Source organism: Hevea brasiliensis, chromosome 9 (assembly GCF_030052815.1).
Source record: "Hevea brasiliensis isolate MT/VB/25A 57/8 chromosome 9, ASM3005281v1, whole genome shotgun sequence".
NCBI lineage: Eukaryota > Viridiplantae > Streptophyta > Magnoliopsida > Malpighiales > Euphorbiaceae > Hevea > Hevea brasiliensis.
In genome coordinates, this window is record NC_079501.1 from 3,701,424 (window position 1) to 3,725,526 (window position 24,103).

A 24,103-nucleotide genomic window follows, 5' to 3' on the forward strand; every position below is an offset into this window, starting at 1 on the left:
GAAGATGTGAACCCAACCAAGGAAACCCATCCGGGTATGAATCCTATTGATCTCCTTCTAGCCCAAGAAGAATATAAGCAACTCCTGCAACAAGGCTTAATTGAGCCCACGAGCTCACCTTGGGCTTGTTAAGCTTTCTATGTGGAAAAAAGATCAGAAAGACTCAGAGGAAAAAAAGAGGTTGGTTATTGATTATAAACCTGTTAATCATTTTCTCCAAGACATCAAGTTTCCTCTTCCTAAACCAGAAGCCCTTTTTACCTAACTTCACTAAGCCCATTGGTTCTCAAAACTTGATTTGAAAGTAGGATTTTGGCAACTAGGGGTCCAACCTGCTGATCGGTCCAAAACTGCTTTTTGTATACCCACAGCCCAATTCCAATGGACTGTCCTTCCTTTTGGCCTTAAAACGGCCCCATCCTTCTTTCAAAAGGCCATGACTACAATATTCACCCCTATCCTCCACAGTGCTCTTATATATATTGATGATATCCTGTTATTTTCAGAAAATGAATAGGATCATAAAAATATTCTTTTTACTTTCCAAACCTTAGTCTGGACACATGGAATCATGCTTTCTGAAAAGAAGAGTTCTCTGGCCCAGAAAGAAATTGATTTTCTTGGAATGCATTTCTCTGAAGGAAAGTATCAACCTGGTCCACACATTGCAGCAGAATTATTGAAATTCCCTGACAAGGACTTATCACTCAAACAGATTCAACAATTCTTGGGAATTATCAATTAAATTAGGAAATTTATTCCCCATGTTGCAAAAGACACCAGCCAGTTGTCAAAAATATTGAAAAATTCTACCCCACCTTAGGGTCCGGATCAGACAGCTACAGTCAAAAGATTAAAAGAAGTGGCACAGAATCCGCCACCACTAAAGATTCCCAGTACTGGGAACAGGATCCTTCAGACAGATGCCAGTAATACTCACTGGGGAGCTATTCTCCTTGAAGAAATCAATGGTGAAAAGTTCCTGTGCGGTCATGCTAGTGGTCAATTTATTGAAGCACAAAAACATTACCACTCTATTTACAAGGAGATATTTGCTGTTAAAAATGGAATCAAAAAATTTGAATTCCATTTAATTGGGCATCACTTTACTGTTATCATGGACAGCTCATCCTTTCCAAACATCATGGATTTCAAGAATAAATCCTTGCCAGAACCACAACTCTTGAGACTCAAAGACTGGTTTTCCAGGTATAAATTCTTAGTTCAGCACATAAAAGGGAAACATAACCTCCTACCATATCTCCTTTCTCGCCCAAAACCAGCCCTATTCATCTTCCATAGGCCTTTTCTCACACGGCCTGATGCTTTTTTATGGACCCAGAACACTTCTTATGATTGGAGAGTCTATATTGGGACTATCACAGACAAAGGGGCTATGAGCCTGTTAAGAAGACAGTTAGCCCAGCATCTTTGTGAAATAAATAATTTCACTCATACATCAGATACCCAAGTCATATCTGTCACATTGGGACCACCATCCACTCCTTCAAATGAACCCATCAATTGGATAGACCCAGCTTTCCAAGATTCCCAAGACCCGATGGAACTAGATCAAGATGCTTTGGATGCTATTGCCAGCGCAGCCCCACTTTCTCCAGAAAAACATGGGCCCTGGTATCAAAGTTTTTACGGTGATATAGACTCTGATAACTCAGAATATCACCACTACAACCTGTCAAGGTCCCCATGATAGCCAGCCCGTGACTTAAAGTAGTGTTTGCAATCACATGTGTGTTTTACTTTACATAAAGTTTGTTTGTTTGCTTTAGGTGTGTTTTATAAAAGCCTATCTGTAGGTCCTGCTTATAATAATTATCTTTCAGCTTGTAATGATCTTCTGGAAGCTCTTCCCCCTATATAAGGAGAGCTTAGTTAGTGTTGTGAAGCATTCAGAAAATTCCAATAAAAAACCCTCTGTTTTCTCTTATCCATGGCTTACTATGTTTTTCTCATCTCTGTCTGAGATTCAAGAATGTATAATATTCACCTATAAGCAGTTGTACATATGCTCTGCACTTGCCCTATTAAGGGATCCTGTGCATCAGAAATACATATTGTTATGATGTTAAGAAGCTATGGTCCTCTTTGATATATACTGTATGCATACAAAAGGACTCCCAATCTGATACTAATCAATGAATACTCATAGTAGGAAAGTGTTTTATCATAGAAAAAAACACAGCAATTTCATGCAAGAAAAGAAATTAAAGGGTCTATCCTTTTGGTTTGTTTTCTGAAGAACCACACATAAACCAATTTTTTTTAAGAATGTTTGGTAGGACACGAAAGGGCAAAGCCAAATTAGCTCGAACAAGTGTCTTGTAACCCTGTAACCTCTGATCTGCATGGAATATATATATATATAGACGCTGCAGGCATGCCTGCTCTGAATCTTTTAGCTGAACTACCTATCTTGTTGCCAGAAAGAGGACAACAAATCCACTACGGCTATCACCTTTTTTTTTATGCAGCTTTTTAATTTCTGTGATCAATTCATACATTTCAAATATTTTATCTTATTAGGTAGAAACATAATCACTATATTATTTACTCAGGTTCAAGAATTTTCTTTTCGCACGAAAGTGGGCCTAGCCCTTCAGAGATGATGCAATCTTGGCCGAACAACCCGAAAATCATGTTGCTCTGTTATGATCATAGGCGGTTTGTCAATTGCATGTCAAATCCATTAGTAGATGATTGATGTACCTTCGAGTTAAATTTCAGACAGCAAATCATTGTACCTTACAGATATCTATCAAATACCAAGTATCTAAAAGTTGCTAGTCATCGTTACATTTGTTGCTGCTCGCATCGATATGTCGACCAAAAGAAAAAAGAAGTAAAAGAAGTAAAATTCTATCAAAGAACTTTTATTTAATATTATTATAATCATTTTTATAATTTAGATATTATTTATATTATATAGAAATGATTCTATTTAGACATATTACACAAAGAAGGCTGAATGGTCCAACACAAATATTCTCATGTATGCACAGCTACATAGGCCAGCTTACAACCATGAATGGCTAAATGGTCCAAAAGTAACCCTAAGACAATTTGTGATCTTAAGAAATATTCTGAGAAAGGAATCTACCTGTTTACATGGAATCTACCTAGGCTACACTCTCAAACAGGAAGCAACAAATTGGCTGCAGGAGAGCTAAGCATGTTTCTGACTTCCTAGTTGTTATTATGCCCACAATAGGAGGAAAGGAATTACTATCAAAGAACAACAGCAGAATTACATCTCATAATGGTTGTAAACAGTCTTGGTTATGCTGTAACATTTTCACCAAGGTCGTCCCTTCCCTCCAAGCCGACGTGCCAGCTCAATATCCTTTTTCACTGAGGCAACAAAGCGAAAACAAGTTTCTTTAATGAATTACTAGTACATACAGCCTATGTAACAAGATTGCCAGAATTTGAATTACACAAGTCACAGAACATAATAGTAGGCATGCTTTTAATCGCATGAAAGCATCCATCATGGAAATTGAAGAAACGGAAAAATAAAAAAGAAAACTGAAGGCTGCAAGCAACAGTTCTGTCACGTCTAACTTACTTAATGTAACGCGCTTTGCATGAATTGCACATAGCATTCCATCTTCAAACAAATGGACCAAAAAATCCTCTGCTGCCTGCAAGAAAATAGCAAACCAACAAAATGAAATGCTTTAAACCTATTATGAATAGAACAAACCATGCTCGCATGATATTTCCCTACACCAATTATTGTTATGCATACACCACATACAGTCAAGCTTGGAATACATCTACACACACAGGCGACCATGTATCAGTTTATGCACTTTAGAGTACCTCTTGAAGTGCTACTAAAGCTTCAGCTGTCCAACGGTTAACTTCTTGGGAGTATTCGCCTGTAATACTCTTTACCTGTAAGGGTCATTGGAACCATCCAATTCAAACTTCACTCTAAGCACATAAATTAACTATATAATATATCCCATAGAGAAAATTCTAAGTACCAGCAAAAATTACATGTAAAATCCCAATTTCATTAATACACTTCTAACACATTAATTCAAAAAAACACATAAAAGCAAAAAGTATGCAAAGTTATCACACCAAAGAAGAGTGGAACTAGATAAATACGGCTTCAAAATTAGGCCCTATTCCTGAATTCCAAATCTCTGATCAAGTTTAATTTTAAACATTTATTATCTTTGCAATAGTATTAATGCCTACCTAGTAATGTAGGAGGTTAGACTTTCAAACCCTGGTATCCCTCCCTCATTTAAGAAATTTCTGATATATCCAAAACAAAAAGTTATAATGCAAAAAACGAAGTCGGGAGAATGATGGAAGATACATGTGCAATTTCAAAACAAATGGAATTATTGAAATTTGAAACAGATAGTGAAACCAAAATTTTGGTGTCAGATGGAAGATATTAAATATAAGAAAAGAAGAAAGAAATAAAGAATTTATGGAAGCATTGAAAGCAAAGTTGTATGAAGCACATATTACTAAATTCACAAGTAAAATATGATTCCAATCTATAAATAACATCCCAACAAAGTAGTTCAAAGTTGTTTTCCTAGAATAACCATAAAAAAAAAAAAAGGAAGAAGAAGAAGGAAGAAAGAAAGAAACATAAATCACTTGATTGAGCTAAATATTCAGGAAGGACAATAATGAAAAACAAGGCACTATTAGCATTGAACTACACATAGTAATGTGGGGTGGGAGAGAGAGAGAGAGAGAGAGAGAGAGAGAGATATTAGGAACACAGCAGCAAGAAGGGAGAAACCATAATCAGCCTCTTGCATGTCTCCATGCGTCTGTGTCTATCCATTTATGATAAGTGAATGGGTAATGACCAATGAGAAGGATTAAGAAATAGAAATGTATCTTCAAATTCAAAGAGTCAATACTCAATTCAGAAGATTGAAATGCAAGAATATTTCCTACAATGGAAAAAAGACTTTAGTATTCACTGTTAAAATATTAGGGACCTTCCAAGAGATATGCAAGGATCCAAGTTTTCTTGCATAGAAAAATTAAACTGTATGAATATTAGATGGAAGTTGAAGACAAAAAGACTTGCCTTTATCACATTGGGGCAAACTTTTTCAAAGCCAAAAAGGAGGAGACAGATCTCAACTTTCTGAACACAATGGGAGGGGGTGGTGGAAGAGGGAGGGAGGAAGAGAGAGAGAGAGAAATTACAACTCGGATGAAGCTAGCAGCTGGGATGAGCAGCTTCCAATTCTTCTGGAAATGGCGAATTTCTCGGAGAGCGACTGTTCCTGGCCTGTAGCGATGCGGTTTCCTCTGCCTTTGTGTTCCTGGAGCTGTAAAACAAGCAAACAAATATAAGAAAAATGAACAAATCCCAAAACTACACATCATCTCTAACAATGAACAATTCATCTTCACCAATGTAATCTAAAATAACAAACAAATTTGACAGAAAAATAACAATGATAATAAACCTCACTTGAAGGAGCATTTCTCTGTGTGCCACTTGTACTTGGTCCAGGGGTCTTTTTCTGGTAATAAAAAAAAAATAGTAGATAGTATGTGACAACAAACGAGGATAAAATAGAACTCGTAATTTAAGATCAAGAAAATAGAATTAAACATGATAGATATCAATAACTGCTTGATTTAACATTAATTGTGTGAATCGAAAACTCAATATTATTATTACAAAAATTCTAAACCCTTATGGGCACCCTACTATTCTTGCAGAATTTATAGTCAGACATTTAAAGAATAGAGTTTCATTTCACTAAGCAATGAAAAAAGCTATTGAATTAACTGAACAGGCATGTACAAAAGGAATTCAAGTGCAAATTGTGGGGGCGTCTTAGGAAGAAAAGCTCAAAACCTAAAATTTCTAGCTCTTTCTAGAATTCAAGGAAATTGAGTTGTTCATTTAACCAAGCATATAACCAATTCAACTTAAAAGGATTTCACAATTCTAAGTTTCACTTTGGTTTCTCAAAAACCAAATGGAGGACAAATAGGAAATGCCTTATTCAATCTACCATGGAAAACAAAGAAAATAAAAAGACACATATAAAAAGGCAAAGGGAGGAGTACCGACGGTGGCGTTGCTGGTGAACTTGGTGAGGTTGCAGTTCCAGCTGAAAGAAAAAGAAAGTTAGGGTTTATAAGCGAGACCGAAACCCTCAGCAGATATAGATATATATAGAGAGAGAGATCTTACTCGCTTTCTTTCTCCTTCGACTCGGGGGCGCGGAATGTTTGGTTCTGGCCATTGAGAGTGTGGAAGTAGAAAGAATCCGTTGGATCAGACTCTTTTAGATTTTTTAAATTTATGAATTCGTTTTGCCGCTCTGTCGTATTTTGAATTGCAGTCCCTTGCTTGAACACAAATTGCAAGAACGGAAACGTGATAAAATTGCTAACCATTTCTTTCTCCAAACGTCATGCCGTTTACCAACAAATATTTTGTTTAAATTTCAGTTAATTGCCTTTCCCAACGTCGTGATTTTGTGCTTTGGTCAAACTAAATAACTATAGATACTTTTTAAATAATTATAAATACTTTTTCCCTCATTTATTAATGGATTAAATCTAACTCTAACCCCAAAGTTAAATCAAAGAAGATTATTGCACAAACACTTTACCCCCCCAATGCGAGACAACCAAAAACCTGTATCTGTCTCCTTGACCTTAGTAGGCTCCAATGTAGCCGCTGGCACCCCAAGGTAAGGATGCATCACCTATATCCCTGGCAGCAACCCTAAAAAATGATCCAAGATTGAAATCAATTTGAACCTCAGATCAGGGTTAGATCATCTCAAGATCTGATAGTCACTGTTGCAATATGATCAATCATTACTTCACCAAAGCTAAAGCCAGGATATCTGCATTATTTTCTTGAAAATCTTGGGTTCAACACTCTTATCCAACTCATTCCTCAAACAATACTAAAATTTATAACTTCACACAGATGTATGGTTCACACAAAAACACTGCCATGTACTAAACATTAAATCAGTGTTTCTCCCTCTGTCACTGTCCCAATAAAAATTACACATATGCATTTCTATTGACTCCATAAATTTAATACAAACCATACTAATTTATAAAGATGGTGTTAAATCATGAACTAATTCTGTAAAATATCCACAAGCTACAAAGAGATGAAAGAAACATAATCTTATTGGCTGGAATAACCCAAATCATCCCTTTCATCACTTGTTTGAATGTCATATAAAGCTGGAAAATTTTATGTATCAGGTGCACAGATTGGACAACTCATGAAATAGCCCTAGAAATTGCCGGCAAAACAGTTGCTTCTTGTAGAAACACACCTGAAGACTTCGATGCAACTATAATTTAGGGTTGTGATGGAGTAGGAGATGTTGGTGGCTTGAAATCTGGATACTGCAAATGACAAAGCCACACATTTAGTCTGTGCTTAATCAAACACTGGAAAAAAAACAGCTCTGAACAGTTACAGAAAACTATAAAGCATTGAAAGTGAGGATTACTGATGCATATGGTGAAAGGGGTCTTGGAAACCCACTAACTGATTCTGCTTTAACTGAATTGATTTGGGAAGCAGGCCCCGGAACTGCTTCGGCCTTCTGTACAGTATTATCAGCAGCAGCAGCTTCTGAACTTGGTTCTACAGATGCAGGGAGAGCCTTACTTGGCCCACCTGCTGGCAGAAGAACCTTCCCAATTTGCTGAATTTGCCAGAATTTTTACAGAAAAGATTTACAGTTAGTATTAATAAACAATGCCATAAATTATTTAGAAAAAGATTACTCATTTAGTTAGAATATCAGAATAAAAACAACTTCCTAGTTTTCAAATATTAAGCTCGGATACCTTTATCTCATCAACAAGCTCTTTAGGGGCAACCTTGGTGTTCAAGAATTCATCAACTTGTTGCAGAGTTTGCTTACGGTCCTGCCATGGAAGGTAAAAAGATCATAGTGAACACAAACCTAAACGTTTGTGATTTAATGAACAGAGATTTCAAATCAGGAGTATAATCAATCAGAACTCAGAAGGCAATGAAGTGTTCTTCCCCATATTCTGAGAGAATGGTTTTTCAGAAAGAACAATTTTTTTTCCTTTTCATAATTTACTCTACAAGTGTATCATGTCTGTGTGACATTGTTTTCAATTATTTCTTAATTTAGGGTACAGAATATAATTTTCTAGGCATGTATCACATCAATATAAGTGAGGGAGAAGTTTTGGGCTAATAATTAAAGTTTAATATAACCTATAACCTACTGCACATGCAATGAACAAAACAAATCTAATCAAACTTCTGAAATGCATATTATACAAGGATTTGCTTTCAGACAACAAAATTTGTGGAACAAAAATTTAAGTCTCAAAAGATGCCAGAGACCTACCTCTGCAAACAGGAGTTTCTTACTTGCAAACTGAACAAGTGCAGCTGAGCCTAATACTTGGAGAATTGTTTCAATCTGCAAACATATAGGAAAAGGAAAAACTGAAATCTAGCATCTCTCATCACAAATTTACTTATCGAAAATTTAAAAAAAAAATGAAGAAAAAAATAATAAGAGAAAAGACTTGACAAACCAACCTCTGAAAATGCTAATACACCAATGCCGGCTGCTGCTGCTGCAATCCCAATAGTCAGAGGCAAGGAATCAGAGCCCTCCTGCAAAATTATTTCAGAGATTACCATATGGAAGTGCCGTTTATGAAATATTCAATGAAGGGAAGCCACAACTCTACAAGTTTAACATTGGCCCATGAATAACATGTTTTGGTGCTCAAATGACAAAAGAGTTTCAAAATAATCTATTTAAAGTAAGTCAATGCAATTACAACAAAGTTAAGGCCAGGATATATATCCGCTGTCTAAGAAATTTAGGTATGGTCGTATGGAACAATTCAATCATTGTCTACTATATGCCAGATATTGATAAATTACTTCCTACTGATGAAATATTCAAGCTATTAGTTCTTGACACTTCGCATATTTAATGATGTCTAGACGATTTATCAATGGTGTCCTTGTGTCCAATTATGTTTTGACGTTTCACTAGGGAGATTAATTATGCAGCAAGAAATGGTTTCATTCCTCCAGTGGCTATGCTGCCTGATCATACCAGACTGGATTTTACCAATAAGGCAAGAAAAATCAGTACACCCCATGCTATTGACATGCACTCATGTTTTGTTCATACCGACATAATCACATCCTTTAGAGGCCTTCCACTGCCCTTGTCATTCCTCAAGCCTAACGCATGTTGCATCTCACACCTTAACAATGTCAGTTTTCATCAGCTGAATTTATTGAAGCCTTTGTCTCTTCTGCTGATCATTTATATAGACCTTTTCCAGTCATTAGAATCAACAAAATATAGTCCCTCTCATCCAGAAAAGATCTAAGGCACACCTTAAGTTAGGCCCTCTAACCCACGTTCATTATTTTTCACCACATTATCTACTATAAAAAATCATTGATTCTGAGTTAGAAGAAAAAAGAAAGAATCAGCATTCCATCAAAAGAGAACCTTAACTGGTGTAACAAAGTTAAAATTTTACAATGAAAAAGGAATGAGGCATACTCCAAGTGCACCACTGAAGGTATCTGTCACATAGCTAAGATCAAAGCTCAACCCTTTACTTGGCGGTATCCAAGGAAGACTACTATTCTGCAAAATCAGAGTCCATCTTAAAGTTTGTATTTACTTCTTGTATCAGATGATAAATAAGACTTGGACACCAAAAGATTAAATACAAAACATACCATCCATCCCCGTGGTCCTTCTGCGCCATCTTTTATGGCATAAGCAGCTTTAAATCCATTTGCAGTGACCAACTCTGCAACCAGTTCAGAGCCCCCATCCAATCTGGCTTTCATCATAAATTTTGAAAATTAGTTTTATATGTCAGAAACTCAAATTTGGTCACCTCGTATCTAATGTAAAATCTTAAAAGGAAAATTTTGTTTGCATATGTGTATCCTCACATGAACTGTTATGTTGTGCAGCCATGCATGCTTGTGTGAGAGAAACAAAGTGAGAGGTGAAAGATCATCAGATTTTTCATGTAACAACCTCTCTGTCTCTAAAATAAGAAGCTGTCTAATGTTAAATTACTTAATTTATGAATAGTTGACTGAATGATTTAGACCTCCCACCTTTTCTATTCTGGTGTTTTCTTTTTTTCTCAATTTATTTATTCGATATTCCTTATTTATCTAAATAGACTACATGGGCTAAAAGTAATCATGTTGACGATGAACCAGTTGAGGAAATTAATAATTATGCTTTGAAATCATGAATAGTTCTAGGTTGGAGACATCATTGATTTAGAAGTATCCTATAACTTCACATAAATAATGTGGGTAGTATTATTTGATAGCTATGGTTTTATCCCTTTTGCTTGGTTCCAGGCTCAAAGATCACACAGATGCTCAAGTGCAAATGTAGAGTATCTAATACAAGCACAGCCAAAGATCTTATACCCTTTTTCTTTTTTATGTTTCAAATCAAACTGAAGATCTTATGTGCAACATTTAGCACATTATTACTTCTAGGAAATTGAACATGGATTTGATGGAACAACTCAATAATCAATTCAATGCAGGAACTAACATAATTCTCAATCGCAACCAGCTCTCCAAATTCAAGGAAAACAGACCAAAAAAGAGCCAAGATCTTGTAAATCTAATTGTTTATTACTATTATTATTTAAAATCTAAATCTCGATATGCTCTAATTCTTAACTCAGTCCATGAAGAAAGAAATTCCATGAAGAACAATCTAAAATTGTCTAATTAAAATTTTATATATATAAAAAAAAAATCCCAATTAACTCGTAGCCTAGTTATTATGAGATAAAATCTGTAAACAGAAACTAATAAATGGGTCCAAAATCTTACTTATCTAGAATGAACACTGTAGTATTCTCTGGTTCCTTAAACTTCAAAGACAGCTTCTTCAAGAAACCTGAATTATCTTCACCTTTGTAAACAATTGACACTGGCTTCTTTTTGAAATCCCTGATATCAGGAGTACCCACTTTTCTCAAATCCACTGGCGCTCTTATATCAAGTAACTGAGCATTTGCATCATCTCCCAAAACTGCATAAGCCCTTCTTGCGGACTCAACACCCCATGGCTTGGGTTTCTTGAGAACCTGAGACAAAACCAATGGAATTGCCAAAACTACAGCACCACCTGCTATAACAGTAGGATTTTCCGTTGCAAAACTAGTAACACTATCAAGAACTCCACTGACATCAAAATCAGATGCTGGGGTGCTCGCTGACTGTTGTAGTGCTTCCTCATATGTTAAAGCTTTACCTAGCCCACTACTAAGTACTGAAGATAAAAGTACTAGACCCCCGTGAAAAGTCCCTGATAAACACTCTTGCATGGTAGGGGGGGTGGTGCTTAGAGAAGCAGAAGTTGAGAATTTGAGTGATGAAGTAGCAGGAATACACAAAAATTTTCTGGGTTCTGTTCTTTTTTCACAAAGAACCGATATTGGGGTCAAACCTGCTGCATTTAGAACCTCCATGGCATAATTCTTCGGAAAGAGACAAAAATCTGGGCTCTTAAAGAAATGATGAAAAGGCTTGAACCACCATGAGAAATGGGGTTTTATGCAGATTTTTTTTGTTTCAGGATGACTGGATGGAAAGGAAGCAGAGGATGACAAGCCTTAGCTTCAATGGGTGCAATTTGCCGGAGTGGGAGTTAGTGCCGATGTGGCATGAGAGTTTAGTAACATTCCCATTCATTGACTAACACGTGGAAGTGAGATGAGGTTTATTGTTCTTGTTGGTTCTAGATGGTTTGATCACTCTCCGGGTGAACGATTGTGTGGCTGAGAAACGAAAACAAAATTTTCAGTTCCCATACATACAGTACATAAAAATACTAGTACCGTAGTACCGCCCGATATCACGATTCAAAAATCACCGATTTAAATTCAAAAAAATATTAAACTTGAACTGAATCGTCAAGATACGATTTAAGAGAGGGTTTCTAAATTGTTGATTTCAATTTGAGTCTCAGTTTGAAATCGTTTAATAAGTAATTTAGAGTTGAGCAGTTTGAAGCTATTCAATAGACGATTTTGGACTGTTCGAGGGATAGTTTAGAGTGGTTTGATAAAAAAATAAGAGAAAAAAAAATAGTAAAATAAATATTTAAAAAAATAAGAAAAAAAGAAAACTATATTATTTGTGTTTGTAATAAAAATTAATAAAAAATATGTAGACTTAATTTGAAAAAATTATATAAATAAAAAGAGATTAAATTAATTTTAGTTTAAAAAAAAAGGCTTGAACTTAATTTTGTAGAAATTAAGTTGCCTACGTATCCTCTTGGAGTTTAGAGGAATCACAGCCCACTTAGTTCTCTTACCTTCTATTTAGATAAATCCCTTACCCTGATCACTTCCACAACCGCTTGATCCCGTTATTGTTCCATCAGTTCCTATATCATATAAATCTTCATCTTCTTCATGTGTGATCTCTTGTTGCCTTAAGGCTGCCCTAATCCAATCATCCAAACATGTTTGAGCTTCTAATGATTCAGGAATCATTTTGGATCGTGTCTCATCTAATATACTACTCCCTGCACTAAAAGCTTGTTCAACTACAACTGTAGAGAATGGTGCTGCTAAAATTTGTTTAGCAATTAGTGCAAGGGTAGGGAAAATATTTGTGTGTCAACGCCATCAATAAAGTACTGTAAATTCTTTACTTGCACTAATATCACCAAACTTGAAAATAGTGGTTAAATAAATATCAAATTCAGCATTATTACCAAGGGATTCTCTAGGCCTTTTTTGCCTTTGTAATGAAGCACGATCACCCATGTTTATTCGGGAGGATGGCTCAATCTGAACTTGACTAGAAGGATGAGATTGGGAAACTAACTGTTGGCTAGAAGAACAAAATTCACTATATAAATCTAAAATTAATTTTCTAGTTTCAACGATTATTGTATGAACATCAAAATCAATCTTATCATCAAGATTTAACACATGAATAATAAAGAGATAAATAATCATTTAAACCATCTAATTTACATATAGGATCAAAAACACATCAACAAAATAAAGTTGAGGAATATTTTTGAAATAATTCAACCATTTTTTTTATATTAGAAATGCAATCTTTTAAATTAACATCTGGTCTTGCAATGCAATAACAATATTAAGACATTCAATCATAAATAAATGAGATGGATGATAATAAACACCATTCAATGTATATATAGCATCATTAAAAAATTTTAAAATGTCCAAAAGTTTTGTACAAATATCCCAATTTTGTGGATATAGTTGAACTTGTTGCACATTATTGCTAATAAATGTGCACAATAAATCTCTATATCCAAATGACTCATTTATTAATTTGTATGTTGAATTCCAATGAGTGGGAACATCTTTTTAAAATCTTTTTGGTCTTCTATTATTTATTTTATAAATTCTAGCCCATTCTTTCATAATTTGTGGATGTCCCCATAAAAATGAAATTGTTTTTTTGATGGAAGAAATAAATTCATCAAGGGTTATTAAACCATATTGCACACACAAATTTAAAACATGACATGCACACTTAATATGAAAAAATTTTCCCCCAAAAACTGGGTTGGCAAATTTTCTTAAGGTCATTAATTGATGCAGAATTTGCAGCAGCATTATCAAAACCAATTGAAAAAATTTTACAAACTAATATATATTCTTCTAAAATATTTTTAATCATCCTATAAATATTATCAGTAGTATGTCTCTCATAAAAAACACGAAATGCAATTATTCTTTTTTGCATGATCCAATCATCACTAATTCAATGACATGTTACACCCATATATGAATGTATTTGCCAATGATCACTCCAAATATCACTATAAATAAAAACTCGTGCACTCATATTTAAAAAAATTTCTTGTAATTCTTTTTTTCCTTTTCTAAATAAAGAAAAAATATTGCGTTTTGAAGTATTTATAGGAATGCATTTTGCATTAGGATTTAAAGCATTTTGACAACAATTAATAAAATCAAAATTTTCACCAAAATTAAATGATAAATGTTCAATACAAATCATTTTTCCTAATTCCTCTATATTTTTCTGATCAAAATATTGAAATAAAGATGAGATTTAGAATTTGCATGCCCAGATATTTGAGTTTGAGACTTATCATACTCAATTTTGATCAGATGCTTTTGCTCCAAATGCCTCTTGAATGTGTCATATCCACCTCCCATTTTGAACTTGTAAACTTGGCCATAGTAGTTACAAATTACATCAAATGTATTTTCGATTTTTCATTTTTTTGTAAAGTGGACTTTGAAAATATCGGATGTGAGTGTTTTTTTTGCCTCGTCTTTCTTAGCTTGTTGATTTTGGCTTTCTTCATTGTGTTGGAATAACTCTTGAACTTCGGCATCATTATCATCATCTCTAATTTGCTCCGTTATGTTGTCTAAATCAACTGTAGTAAACTCATTTGGATTTGGATATGTTGATTCACCAACCTTACTTTTCCCCTTACTACTTGATGAATTTCCAAAACTTGCTATTTTCTCAAAAAAAAAAAAATAGTATGATGAAATTTGAAAATTAAAAAAAAATTGTAGAAGATAACAAAAATAGAAAGTATTAGGAATTAAAAAAAAAAGTATAGAAGATATAAAAAAAAAAGACACTATAAATTTGAAAATAAAAAAAAATAGAGTAGAATATTAAAAAAATAGAGGTAGTAGAAATTTTTATGTGCATATAAAAAAATAGAGTAATAGAGAATATATTAAATTTTAATAATAGTAAAAAAAATTAATAATAAAGTTATTGAGTAAAATAATGAAGTATTAGAAATTTTTATGAGTGTAAAAAAAAATAAAATGTAGAAATTTAGAGAATATTGAGAATTAAAGAGAGATTTGAGAATAATTGTGTTGAGAATTTGAGAGAATTTAAGAATTATGTAAATGAATTAAGGGAGTGAGTTTGGGTGTGCGAGGGGATCGCTAGGTTGCTAGCGCATCACACTAGATCTAGTCTAGCCTGCAGGCTGCAGCCTTGCAGTGTGACTGTGTGGTTTTAAATCGAACCACCGATTCAATTAGATTCTAAATCAACAGTTTTAAACCGAATTGAACCGACGGTTCAACGGTTTCATAATATATTGAATCTGAACCAAACCATGGAGAACCGGTTTAGGTTCGGTTTAATGACGGTTTTGGTTTTAACCGGTTTTGATATGAGTTTGATCTGTCTGGTTTCGGTTCGATTCCTATTTCAAACTGGATCGTGGCCACCCCTAGCCCGATCCATTCACAATTGAAAGTGAATTTAACACTTAAATTCGAAATTAAAATATTGAAAAATAGGATCCAATGTTTTTTTTTTTGGCATAATTCTTCTCAAGTAGTTCAATGACAAGACATATATTTTAATAAAATTATGATAATTTTATCAAGATATACTAACTTATATGGTTTAACATGTCTTGGTAATTTTATCAAGAAATGTGTTATGTCACTGAACTATCTGGGTGCGTGTGTACATCTTTGAAAAAAAAAAAAATCAAAGTACTCAAAAGGGTGAGCTGGTGTGTGCGTGGGTTACCCCCCACACATAAGTCACGAATACGTGATCCCCCGCGTGAAGAGCTGGTTCTTTGGGATCTCACAACGGTTGTAGATAGTGTGTGTAGATGATTCAATGCTTGATTAATAAGATATAAAACTTTTTATTATAATAAATATTGATAATAATATAGGTCTAAATAGTCGGGTCAGGCCTGTGTAGGGGAGATCCATTTTTATGTGCTAGTCGTCCCCCGAAATATATGGCATTCCCCTATGTTAACAGGAGCTCGAATCCCCTCCAGCCATTGCACAACATTGATTAGACCATATGTAATATCCACTATTTTTTGACGTTGGAATCTCTATCACAAATAGAATATTATGACGAATTTAGAGATATTACAGATGAAAGGAAGGGTGGAAAAAGGTTTATATGTACATATATATGTATGTGTATAATGTTTTCAAAATGTATTTAAAAATATAATGTTTTCAAGGTTTTAATTAGAAGAGAAATTTTAAGTGCTGTTGGACAAAAAGAACTTTGACAGTCGAATAATGAACTTTCAACAGATGAAGTTCTTTTTATTGTTTAAATTCATTTTCAGGCAGAATGGACTCTCACAACCAAAACTGAGACTTTCGACAGCCGAAAGTACCTTGCTAAGGGAAGGTATACAAGGCCAACAACTTGTTTTCTATCCGAAAAATAACTTAAACTCTCACTCCTTTTTTTCTCTTTACTTTTTGGACATGCAAAGAGTTTTCCAAGGAAATTTTCTTGACAATTACATTTTTTAAAACTTGATTCTTCTAAGGGAAAGTTTGATGTGAAGGCATATTGAAGCTAGAAATGTCAATTCACTTCCTTCTCCATTTTAAGGGAAAGAAGTAATTTATCTTTTCTTGTAGCCTTTTAGAAAAATCTAGAAATGCATAAGTGTATTAGATGGTTGATTTTGAATTGCATGAGGTTTTTTTCATGGTTTTAAGTTTTAGATATTAGGGAAAAGAATTGCATGTTAAGTTTTAATTGTTGCATGTGAGTTTGGAGCATGGATTCAAGTTGTCTTAGGCCTTATGAATATGTATATATGTTTGAATTGTGTTTTGGAGCCTTGTGGTATATTTTTGGAAGTTTTGGGAGAGAAATTCTGTTGGTTTTTGGCTTGCAAATTCTAAAAATTTCCAAGTTCGATTATCAAAAACCATTGTTCGGGCAGCTAAAGCATGTAGTTTCTTGAAAAAATCTAGAGAAATTCTAGGTTCAGCGGTCCAAGTCCAAGCCTTCGGTAGCCGTAGTAGCTATTACTCAAAATGGGCACCCGATGATCAAAGGTTTGACAACGAAGTCCAAGACTTGAATTTGGTTCTGCCAGTTTTATTTCTTATTTGATTTCAAGGTTCCAAAACATGATTTTATAACTCCTAAGGGCCTAGAATAAGATGTTTGATATGTGTATAGAGCTCTAGAGCTTCGAATAACTCATTAGCTTCCGATGGTTATAGGATCAAACTTGAGGGATTCAGGAAGCTAAGGATTTGAGATTATGTACTATTCGTGTTAGATGGTTGATAAGCAAGAGGTGAGTAATTCTAATAAACCTTTTAAATTTAAATTATGATCACCCTCGTGCATCATGTCATATATTATTTAGGGTGTATGTATCTAGAATACAAATATGCTAATAATTGTATAATTGTTGTTGGTGCATCATGAATTATGGATGACCCATTGACTCCCCCATGATTGATTGTGATTATGTTATGATATGTATGTTATAGATTCATAAAATCCAATAGGATATCTTTATGATGCCCTTTAGTGTATGACATAAGTCGTGTTTTAAGCAAAAGTCCTAAGAAACTTCTGTATAAGCCAGACACGTTGTATATATATATTAAGCGAATGTCCTATAAAGCCTCTGTATGCATTGCAATAGTGCAGGAATAAAATAGTCTTTGGAGCTTGAGCAGCAGGAGTAGTTGTAAAGTATTTTTGTCTATGTTGTATGATTAATGGATATATAATATGTAAAAGAATAGTTATTGTGCTGGTATTCAAATTTTAACATATATTTTGTCTTATATATGAGTGATATAATTGCATATGTTTCTAAATCTAACCTTATGTATGTGAAGGTTTTAATTTTGAATCGATTTTTATGTTAATGATGTATGAAAAACCTAAATTGTAATGGTTTGGAAAATACTTGGAGCATAAACTTGATAAGTTGGAAAGAAAGGAAAAAGAATCATGATTGCGCCACTAGTTAAATGCCTATTGATATTTGGTCTATTGGAAGCGAGGCTCAGGTATGCCAGTACAGGGTATGTATACTGTCGGTGAGATGCATTATTTGAAACCTTAGAATTCTCCTTATCCAATTTATTAGCCAAACTAACACAACATTGCGGTGATCAAGTGTAACGATCGGGCTCCAACCACTAGAGGAATTGTCTGCTTTGGCCATAAGCGTCACGGTTTTGTCCCATAGGTGGAATGGAGAACTTCCCATGAGGTCACCCATCCTAGGATTTCTCTCAAGCGAGCACGCTTAACCCTGGAGTTCTTCCAACTCTCCAGGCCATTTCACCAAAAGGCATCTCTTGTGATTAGTTCTCTCATTTTATATATATCATTACTTTTTAAACCCAAGACCATCTCCATGCTTTGCCGATGTGGAATTTGCCTAAGGGATCTTTCTCCCCCACTTTTGGGACTCAGTGTCTTCGCTGAGGTTTGCCCCACCATTGCCCAAGAGGACACGCGAGCAGCTCTGATACTAATTGTAACGGTCGGGCTCTAACCACTAGAGGAATTGTCTGCTTTGGCCATAAGCCTCATGGTTTTGTCCCATAAGTGGAATGGAGAACTTCCCAGGAGGTCACCCATCCTAGGATTTCTTTCAAGCGAGCACGCTTAACCCTAGAGTTCTTCCAACTCTCTAGGCCATTCCACCAAAAGGCGCCTATAGTGATTAGTTCCCTCATTTTATATATATCATTACTTTTTGAACCCAAGACTATCTCTGTGCTTTGCCGATGTGGAATTTGCCTAAGGGACCTTTCTCCCCCCCTTTCGGGACTCAGTGTCCTCGCTGAGGTTTGCCCCACTATCGCCCAAGAGGACACGCGAGCGGCTCTGATACCAATTGTAACGATCGGGCTCCAATCACTAGAGGAATTGTTCGCTTTGGCCATAAGCCTCACGGTTTTGTCCTATAGGTGGAATGGAGAACTTCCAAGCAGGTCACCTATCCTAAGATTTCTCTCAAGCGAGCACGCTTAACCCTAGAGTTCTTCCAACTCTTTAGGCCATTCCACCAAAAGGCGTCTCTTGTGATTAGTTCCTTCATTATATATATATTATTACTTTATGAACCCAAAACCGTCTCCGTGCTTTGCCGATGTGGGATTTGCCTAAGGGACCTTTCTTTCCCGCCCTTTCGGGACTCAGCGTCCTCACTGAAGTTTGCCCCACCATCGCCCAAGAGGATACGCGAGCGGTTCTGATATCAATTGTAACGATCGGGCTCCAACCACTAGAGGAATTGTCCGCTTTAGTCATAAAGCTCACAATTTTATCTCATTGGTGGACTGAAAAACTTCTCAGGAGGTCACCCATCCTAAGATTTCTCTCAAGCGAGCACGCTTAACCCTGGAGTTCTTCCAACTCTCCAGGCCATTCCACCAAAAGGTGTCTCTTGTGATTAGGTCCATCATTTTATATATATTGTTACTTTTTGAACTTAAGACCATCTCAGTACTTTGCCAATGTGAGATTTGCCAAAGGACCTTTATCTTTTTTCGGGACTCAGTGTACTCACTGAGGTTTACTCCAACATCGCTCAAGAGAACACGCGAGCTGCTCTAATACTAATCGTAACGGTCAGAGCCCAATCCTTACATCAAGCAAGGAACTGCTTACACTAAGGATTTCTTGGTAATTCAAATAAGTTTTCAGTTTTAACCGGGCCTTCTTGTTGGGCATGTGATTCTGTACTATACGTATTTGAAGCGTATTTAATGCGGTAAATCATTACGGAGACAGCAGGAATTACGATGAAGGGAGGACGAAAATGGTGATGAGCTTGCGATCCGAAGCTGCTGACTTGCTGAAATGGTCCACTTGAGTGGACTTATCGCCACGGCTTGACGGCGATCCGAACTCTGCACGACTCGACGGTCTCGCCTCTTCCCATTTTTACTGCCTCCGAGTCAACAACTTCACAACGATGGCGATGAAGAAAACCAATTGAGTGAGAAACAGCAGTAGACGAGTGCCAAGTCTGAGAGTGACTGAGTAGGGAGATGGGTAAACTGGGATTTCATCGAAACGGTCGAAACGGCAAGCCGCTTCTAGCAGGTCTTGTGAGGAAGCAGAAGGATGAAGTTTTAAACGTTGTCGTTTCATGCATTAAATAATGAATATGACCGTTCTACCTTGTGTTTCCTAATGGCGTCTAAATTAGGAAGATAATAAAAATGGCACGAGCAAAATATCTAGCAAAGGGCTTTGGCCAGTGCGGATAAACCCAGATTCTGGTCGCGCACCCAAAACCCTACTACAAGCTTCAGCATCCACTTCAAAGAAGGTAACTGTTCCTCTTCTTCTTCCTTCTCTTTAATTCTCTTACTACTTTGTTACGTTTTATTAATTGATATTGCCTGTATTATTCTACTTCAAAATACAATCCTTATCCAATACTCAGAGCTTGAACATGGAACCCAAATTATTTGTTTCCTCGTCCAATGGCTCACCATCTACTTCTTTACCATTCTTTCTCTCATATAAATCTAATTTTCTTGAAAAACCCAAACTCTATTTTAAATCCCATTTCTCCACCTCAACATTCCAGCTAGAGAAATCGCAGTTTTTGGGAAAAAGTTTGGTTTTTCAAGAGAAAAATGGTCCTTTTGGAAGTACCTTGAGGAAAACTCATTCTCCATTTGAACCGGTAAGAGCTGTTGTGAAGAGACGAAAAGAGCTTCCCTTTGATAACGTGATTCAAAGGGATAAGAAACTTAAATTAGTATTGAAGATAAGGAAGATTCTGGTCAATCAACCTGATAGAACTATGTCGCTTAGGCAATTGGGTAGGTACAGAAGAGAACTGGGTCTTCAGAAAAGGCGTCGATTTATTGCTTTGTTGAAAAAATTCCCCGCTGTGTTTGAAATTGTGGAAGAAGGGGTCTTTTCATTGCAATTCAAATTGACACCTGAGGCAGAAAGACTCTACCTGGAGGAGTTGAAGGTCAGAAATGAGATGGAGGATTTGCTGGTTGTTAAGTTGAGGAAATTGTTGATGATGTCATTGGAAAAACGGATTTTGTTGGAGAAAATAGCCCATTTAAGGACTGATCTTGGATTGCCTCTAGAATTTCGTGACACAATCTGTCATAGATACCCACAATATTTTAGAGTTGTTGCAACTGAGCGGGGGCCTGCTCTAGAATTAACTCATTGGGATCCTGAGCTTGCAGTATCAGCTGCTGAATTATCAGAAGAGGAGAATAGGGCTAGAGAGCTAGAAGAGAAAGATCTAATCATTGATAGACCACCAAAATTCAATAGAGTGAAGCTGCCTAAGGGTCTCCAGCTTTCTAAGAGTGAAATGAGAAGGATCTGTAAGTTCAGAGACATGCCTTTTATATCCCCATATTCTGACTTTTCCCATTTGAGATCAGGTACACCAGAGAAGGAAAAGCATGCTTGTGGGGTTGTTCATGAGATTTTGAGTCTCACTGTCGAGAAGAGGACCCTGGTGGATCACCTTACTCATTTTCGTGAGGAGTTTAGATTCTCTCAGCAGGTGAGAGGGATGCTAATAAGGCACCCTGATATGTTTTATGTGTCCTTGAAAGGTGATAGAGATTCAGTTTTCCTGAGGGAAGCATACCACAATTCTCAGTTGGTAGACAAAGACCGTTCGTTGCTTATCAAAGAGAAGCTTCGTTCTCTTGTTGCTGTCCCCAGATTCCCAAGGCATGGTGCTCCGAAGGATGGTGAAATTGAAAATAGAAATGAAGAGCAAGAAGAAGCGTCTAGTGAGGAGGGTGAAGATTGGTCTGATATTGACAGTTATATGACTGGCGATGGACTTGATGATGACGAAGGTGGTGGTGACTATGAAGATGATTGGAGTGATGAAGATGATACACCCCCAGGCTTTGATGAAGATGATGAAAATGTGAAGATTCATGTGAACAGATCAGTGAACAAGTTAAATAACTCGGCAAAGAATGAAGAGAAAATGCTAGTTCCTGCATTTCCTGATGGCCGGCCAAGGGAGCGTTGGTAAATGAGTTGCGATTCTGTTTTACACATTAAAGGCCATATCCTAGTCTTGAGATATAGTTCCATGAGGCTGTCTGGTGTTCACTGTAGGTTGATTTCATGGAAGAATGGTTATAAGGTCTGCAACATTGTAAGGCAGTCCCAAACTTTTTCATTGTCAAATTTATGGAGGAGTTTAGAAATATGATTTGTTTTTGTTTCCTAAGTCCTAACTTGCAAAGCCACCTCAAGAAACTTTGGATGGACACCAGTTGTTGGAGACTATGTTCAGTATCAGTATGTAATAGTTTGTGCATTTTGTTGATATAATGATATATTTATGATCTGTCAAATGACCAAGCATAAAATATTTTGTGGTCCGTTATATCAATTGTTAAATCATTAAAAGAATCTTAATCTTCATGAAATTTACACAATTTCTACATGTGAAATTCTCCCCTTGACTCATAACCTGAAGCTCTAATATGACTCACAATTTCTACATGTGAAACTTTGGATGGACACCAGTTGTTGGAGACTATGTTCAGTATCAGTATGTAATAGTTTGTGCATTTTGTTGATATAATGATGTATTTATGATCTGTCAAATGACCAAGCATAAAATATTTTGTGGTCCATTATATCAATTGTTAAATCATTAAAAGAATCTTAATCTTCATGAAATTTACACAATTTCTACATGTGAAATTCTCCCCTTGACTCATAACCTGAAGCTCTAATAAAATGGCAACAGCTCGTAATATTCTTTATTTCACTGGATGATGCTCCTTTCTTTCATTTTCTTCTGAATGCCCTTGATTCCATTGATGACATTTGGTATTGTGATTGTTTGTTCTATTAGTCAATGAATGTGAATCTGATTCCTAGAGTTATTGTGAAGCCCTATTACCTGTCTAAGGTTGTGCACTTGTCTGCTATATTGAGTTTAGTTGGCAGGTTAATATCACATTGAAAGTATGGATGGCCACAATCTATAATATAGGGTTATGAGTAGTTTAAAACTAATTGCAGAATAAATTGGTTTAGTATTCTAAAGATAAGAACTATAAGCTGACCATCCATTGCATAACTTTTGTTGGCTAAAATGTAGCTTTGAGTTTCCTTCAGATATTTTATTTCAAGATCTTGAGAATCCAATTCTTTTTTTTTTTTTTTCATTGCAATGCAAAACTTGATATTCTGACTTAATCACATTGTGTTCAGAACCCACTAAATTTCTTCTCGCAATTCTGGGGCACTGCTGCACTTGCTGTTTCAGTCAGAGCAGTAGATGATAGATTATAGATGGTAATTGATACTTGTATTCCTCATAGTGGATGCTACCAAGATCTATGTGCCTGTTAGGAGGTTGATTGTGTGTTTAAGAACTAATTTGAAATTATTCTTATGGCAATGTGTGGATAGAAGAATGTCTTGATTCACATGTTTTGTATTCTATATCAGAAGGTCTTTTTTCTCTGTATCTAAAAAAATACTTCATGTTGCTTTTCAGCTTAGTTTGTCCGTGGCTTTTGTTTTCTAAAACTCAAGCACCCCAAAAAAAGAAGATTAAATAAAACGTGGTTGTCATTGGTTATTTATCAATTATCTTCACCAACACTTGTGGTGCTTTGTCCAGGGTAGATCACTTTCTCTAATACTGATGATACAGATACAGACAGGTACACGATTTCACATATATCATATTGCTAAAACAGACAGAATAAGGTAATAAGTGGCTTTGTCTTGATAAGTTTACAATTAATTATTTAAATTCTTGTGTTACCTATTTTTATCCATATTCCTCTTTTTTACATTGTTAGTTTCAAGTTAAAGGGTCAAGTTTGAGAGTGAGATGTTTCATATATGATGCGGAGAATGGTGAAATTCTTAGTCATCCTTTTGAGGGGGTTAGGGATGAGATGCGGCTCAGTGTGTGGTGTACAAGACATCTCTTTTCCTTGCACAATGGGCTAATAGAGACCATTTAAATCCAAAGGCACAGTTGCCTGCTCTATTTTCTCAATGTATTCGCATAGGGTTAGGATAATTTTTAAAATAGGCTAGTTGATCGATATTTTGGCATGTGACAAATCATCTAGAAATTGGTGTTCTGATTGGGACATAGATTACATGATAAATTAGATATGGAGATTTGGAATTGTTTTTCAGTGGACTTTATGAGATACTGGATATGGTTGAGATGCCTAAATATGATTTTGTTCTTTGAGTAAGTTGACTTGCTAT

At 35.7% G+C, this 24,103-nt stretch overlaps 3 protein-coding genes across 5 annotated transcripts; 1 reads left to right on the plus strand and 2 right to left on the minus strand.

Moving 5' to 3' along the window:
- Positions 1 to 2,875: 2,875 nt before the first annotated feature.
- LOC110670472 (histone H3-like centromeric protein CENH3) lies at positions 2,876 to 6,786 on the minus strand. 3 transcript variants are annotated; one of them, XM_021832533.2, is made up of 7 exons: positions 6,221 to 6,786; positions 6,098 to 6,137; positions 5,486 to 5,537; positions 5,215 to 5,339; positions 3,844 to 3,918; positions 3,587 to 3,662; positions 2,876 to 3,369 (listed from the first exon to the last, which is right to left on the minus strand). In XM_021832533.2, exons 1-7 carry the CDS (start codon positions 6,424 to 6,426, stop codon positions 3,314 to 3,316), a joined length of 630 nt encoding a protein of 209 aa, XP_021688225.2. In that variant the 5' UTR covers positions 6,427 to 6,786; the 3' UTR covers positions 2,876 to 3,313. The 3 variants fall into 3 exon arrangements, with proteins under 3 accessions (XP_021688225.2, XP_021688226.2, XP_058008458.1); XM_021832534.2 differs by having other exon boundaries at positions 6,094 to 6,137; positions 6,221 to 6,405; XM_058152475.1 differs by lacking the exons at positions 2,876 to 3,369; positions 3,587 to 3,662 and having other exon boundaries at positions 3,901 to 3,918; positions 5,481 to 5,537.
- A 147-nt stretch (positions 6,787 to 6,933) lies between these two features.
- Positions 6,934 to 11,759, minus strand: LOC110670471 (rhodanese-like domain-containing protein 4, chloroplastic). Its single transcript, XM_021832532.2, has 8 exons — positions 10,907 to 11,759; positions 9,770 to 9,872; positions 9,588 to 9,674; positions 8,594 to 8,671; positions 8,397 to 8,471; positions 7,858 to 7,938; positions 7,515 to 7,712; positions 6,934 to 7,407 (listed from the first exon to the last, which is right to left on the minus strand). The coding sequence occupies exons 1-8, from the start codon at positions 11,545 to 11,547 to the stop codon at positions 7,360 to 7,362; spliced, it is 1,311 nt and encodes a 436-aa protein (XP_021688224.2). The 5' UTR covers positions 11,548 to 11,759; the 3' UTR covers positions 6,934 to 7,359.
- Positions 11,760 to 19,550: 7,791 nt separating this feature from the next.
- Positions 19,551 to 22,209, plus strand: LOC110670470 (protein WHAT'S THIS FACTOR 1 homolog, chloroplastic). Its single transcript, XM_058152474.1, has 2 exons — positions 19,551 to 20,174; positions 20,292 to 22,209. Exon 2 carries the CDS (start codon positions 20,301 to 20,303, stop codon positions 21,879 to 21,881), a length of 1,581 nt encoding a protein of 526 aa, XP_058008457.1. The 5' UTR covers positions 19,551 to 20,174; positions 20,292 to 20,300; the 3' UTR covers positions 21,882 to 22,209.
- The last annotated feature ends 1,894 nt before the right edge of the window (positions 22,210 to 24,103 follow it).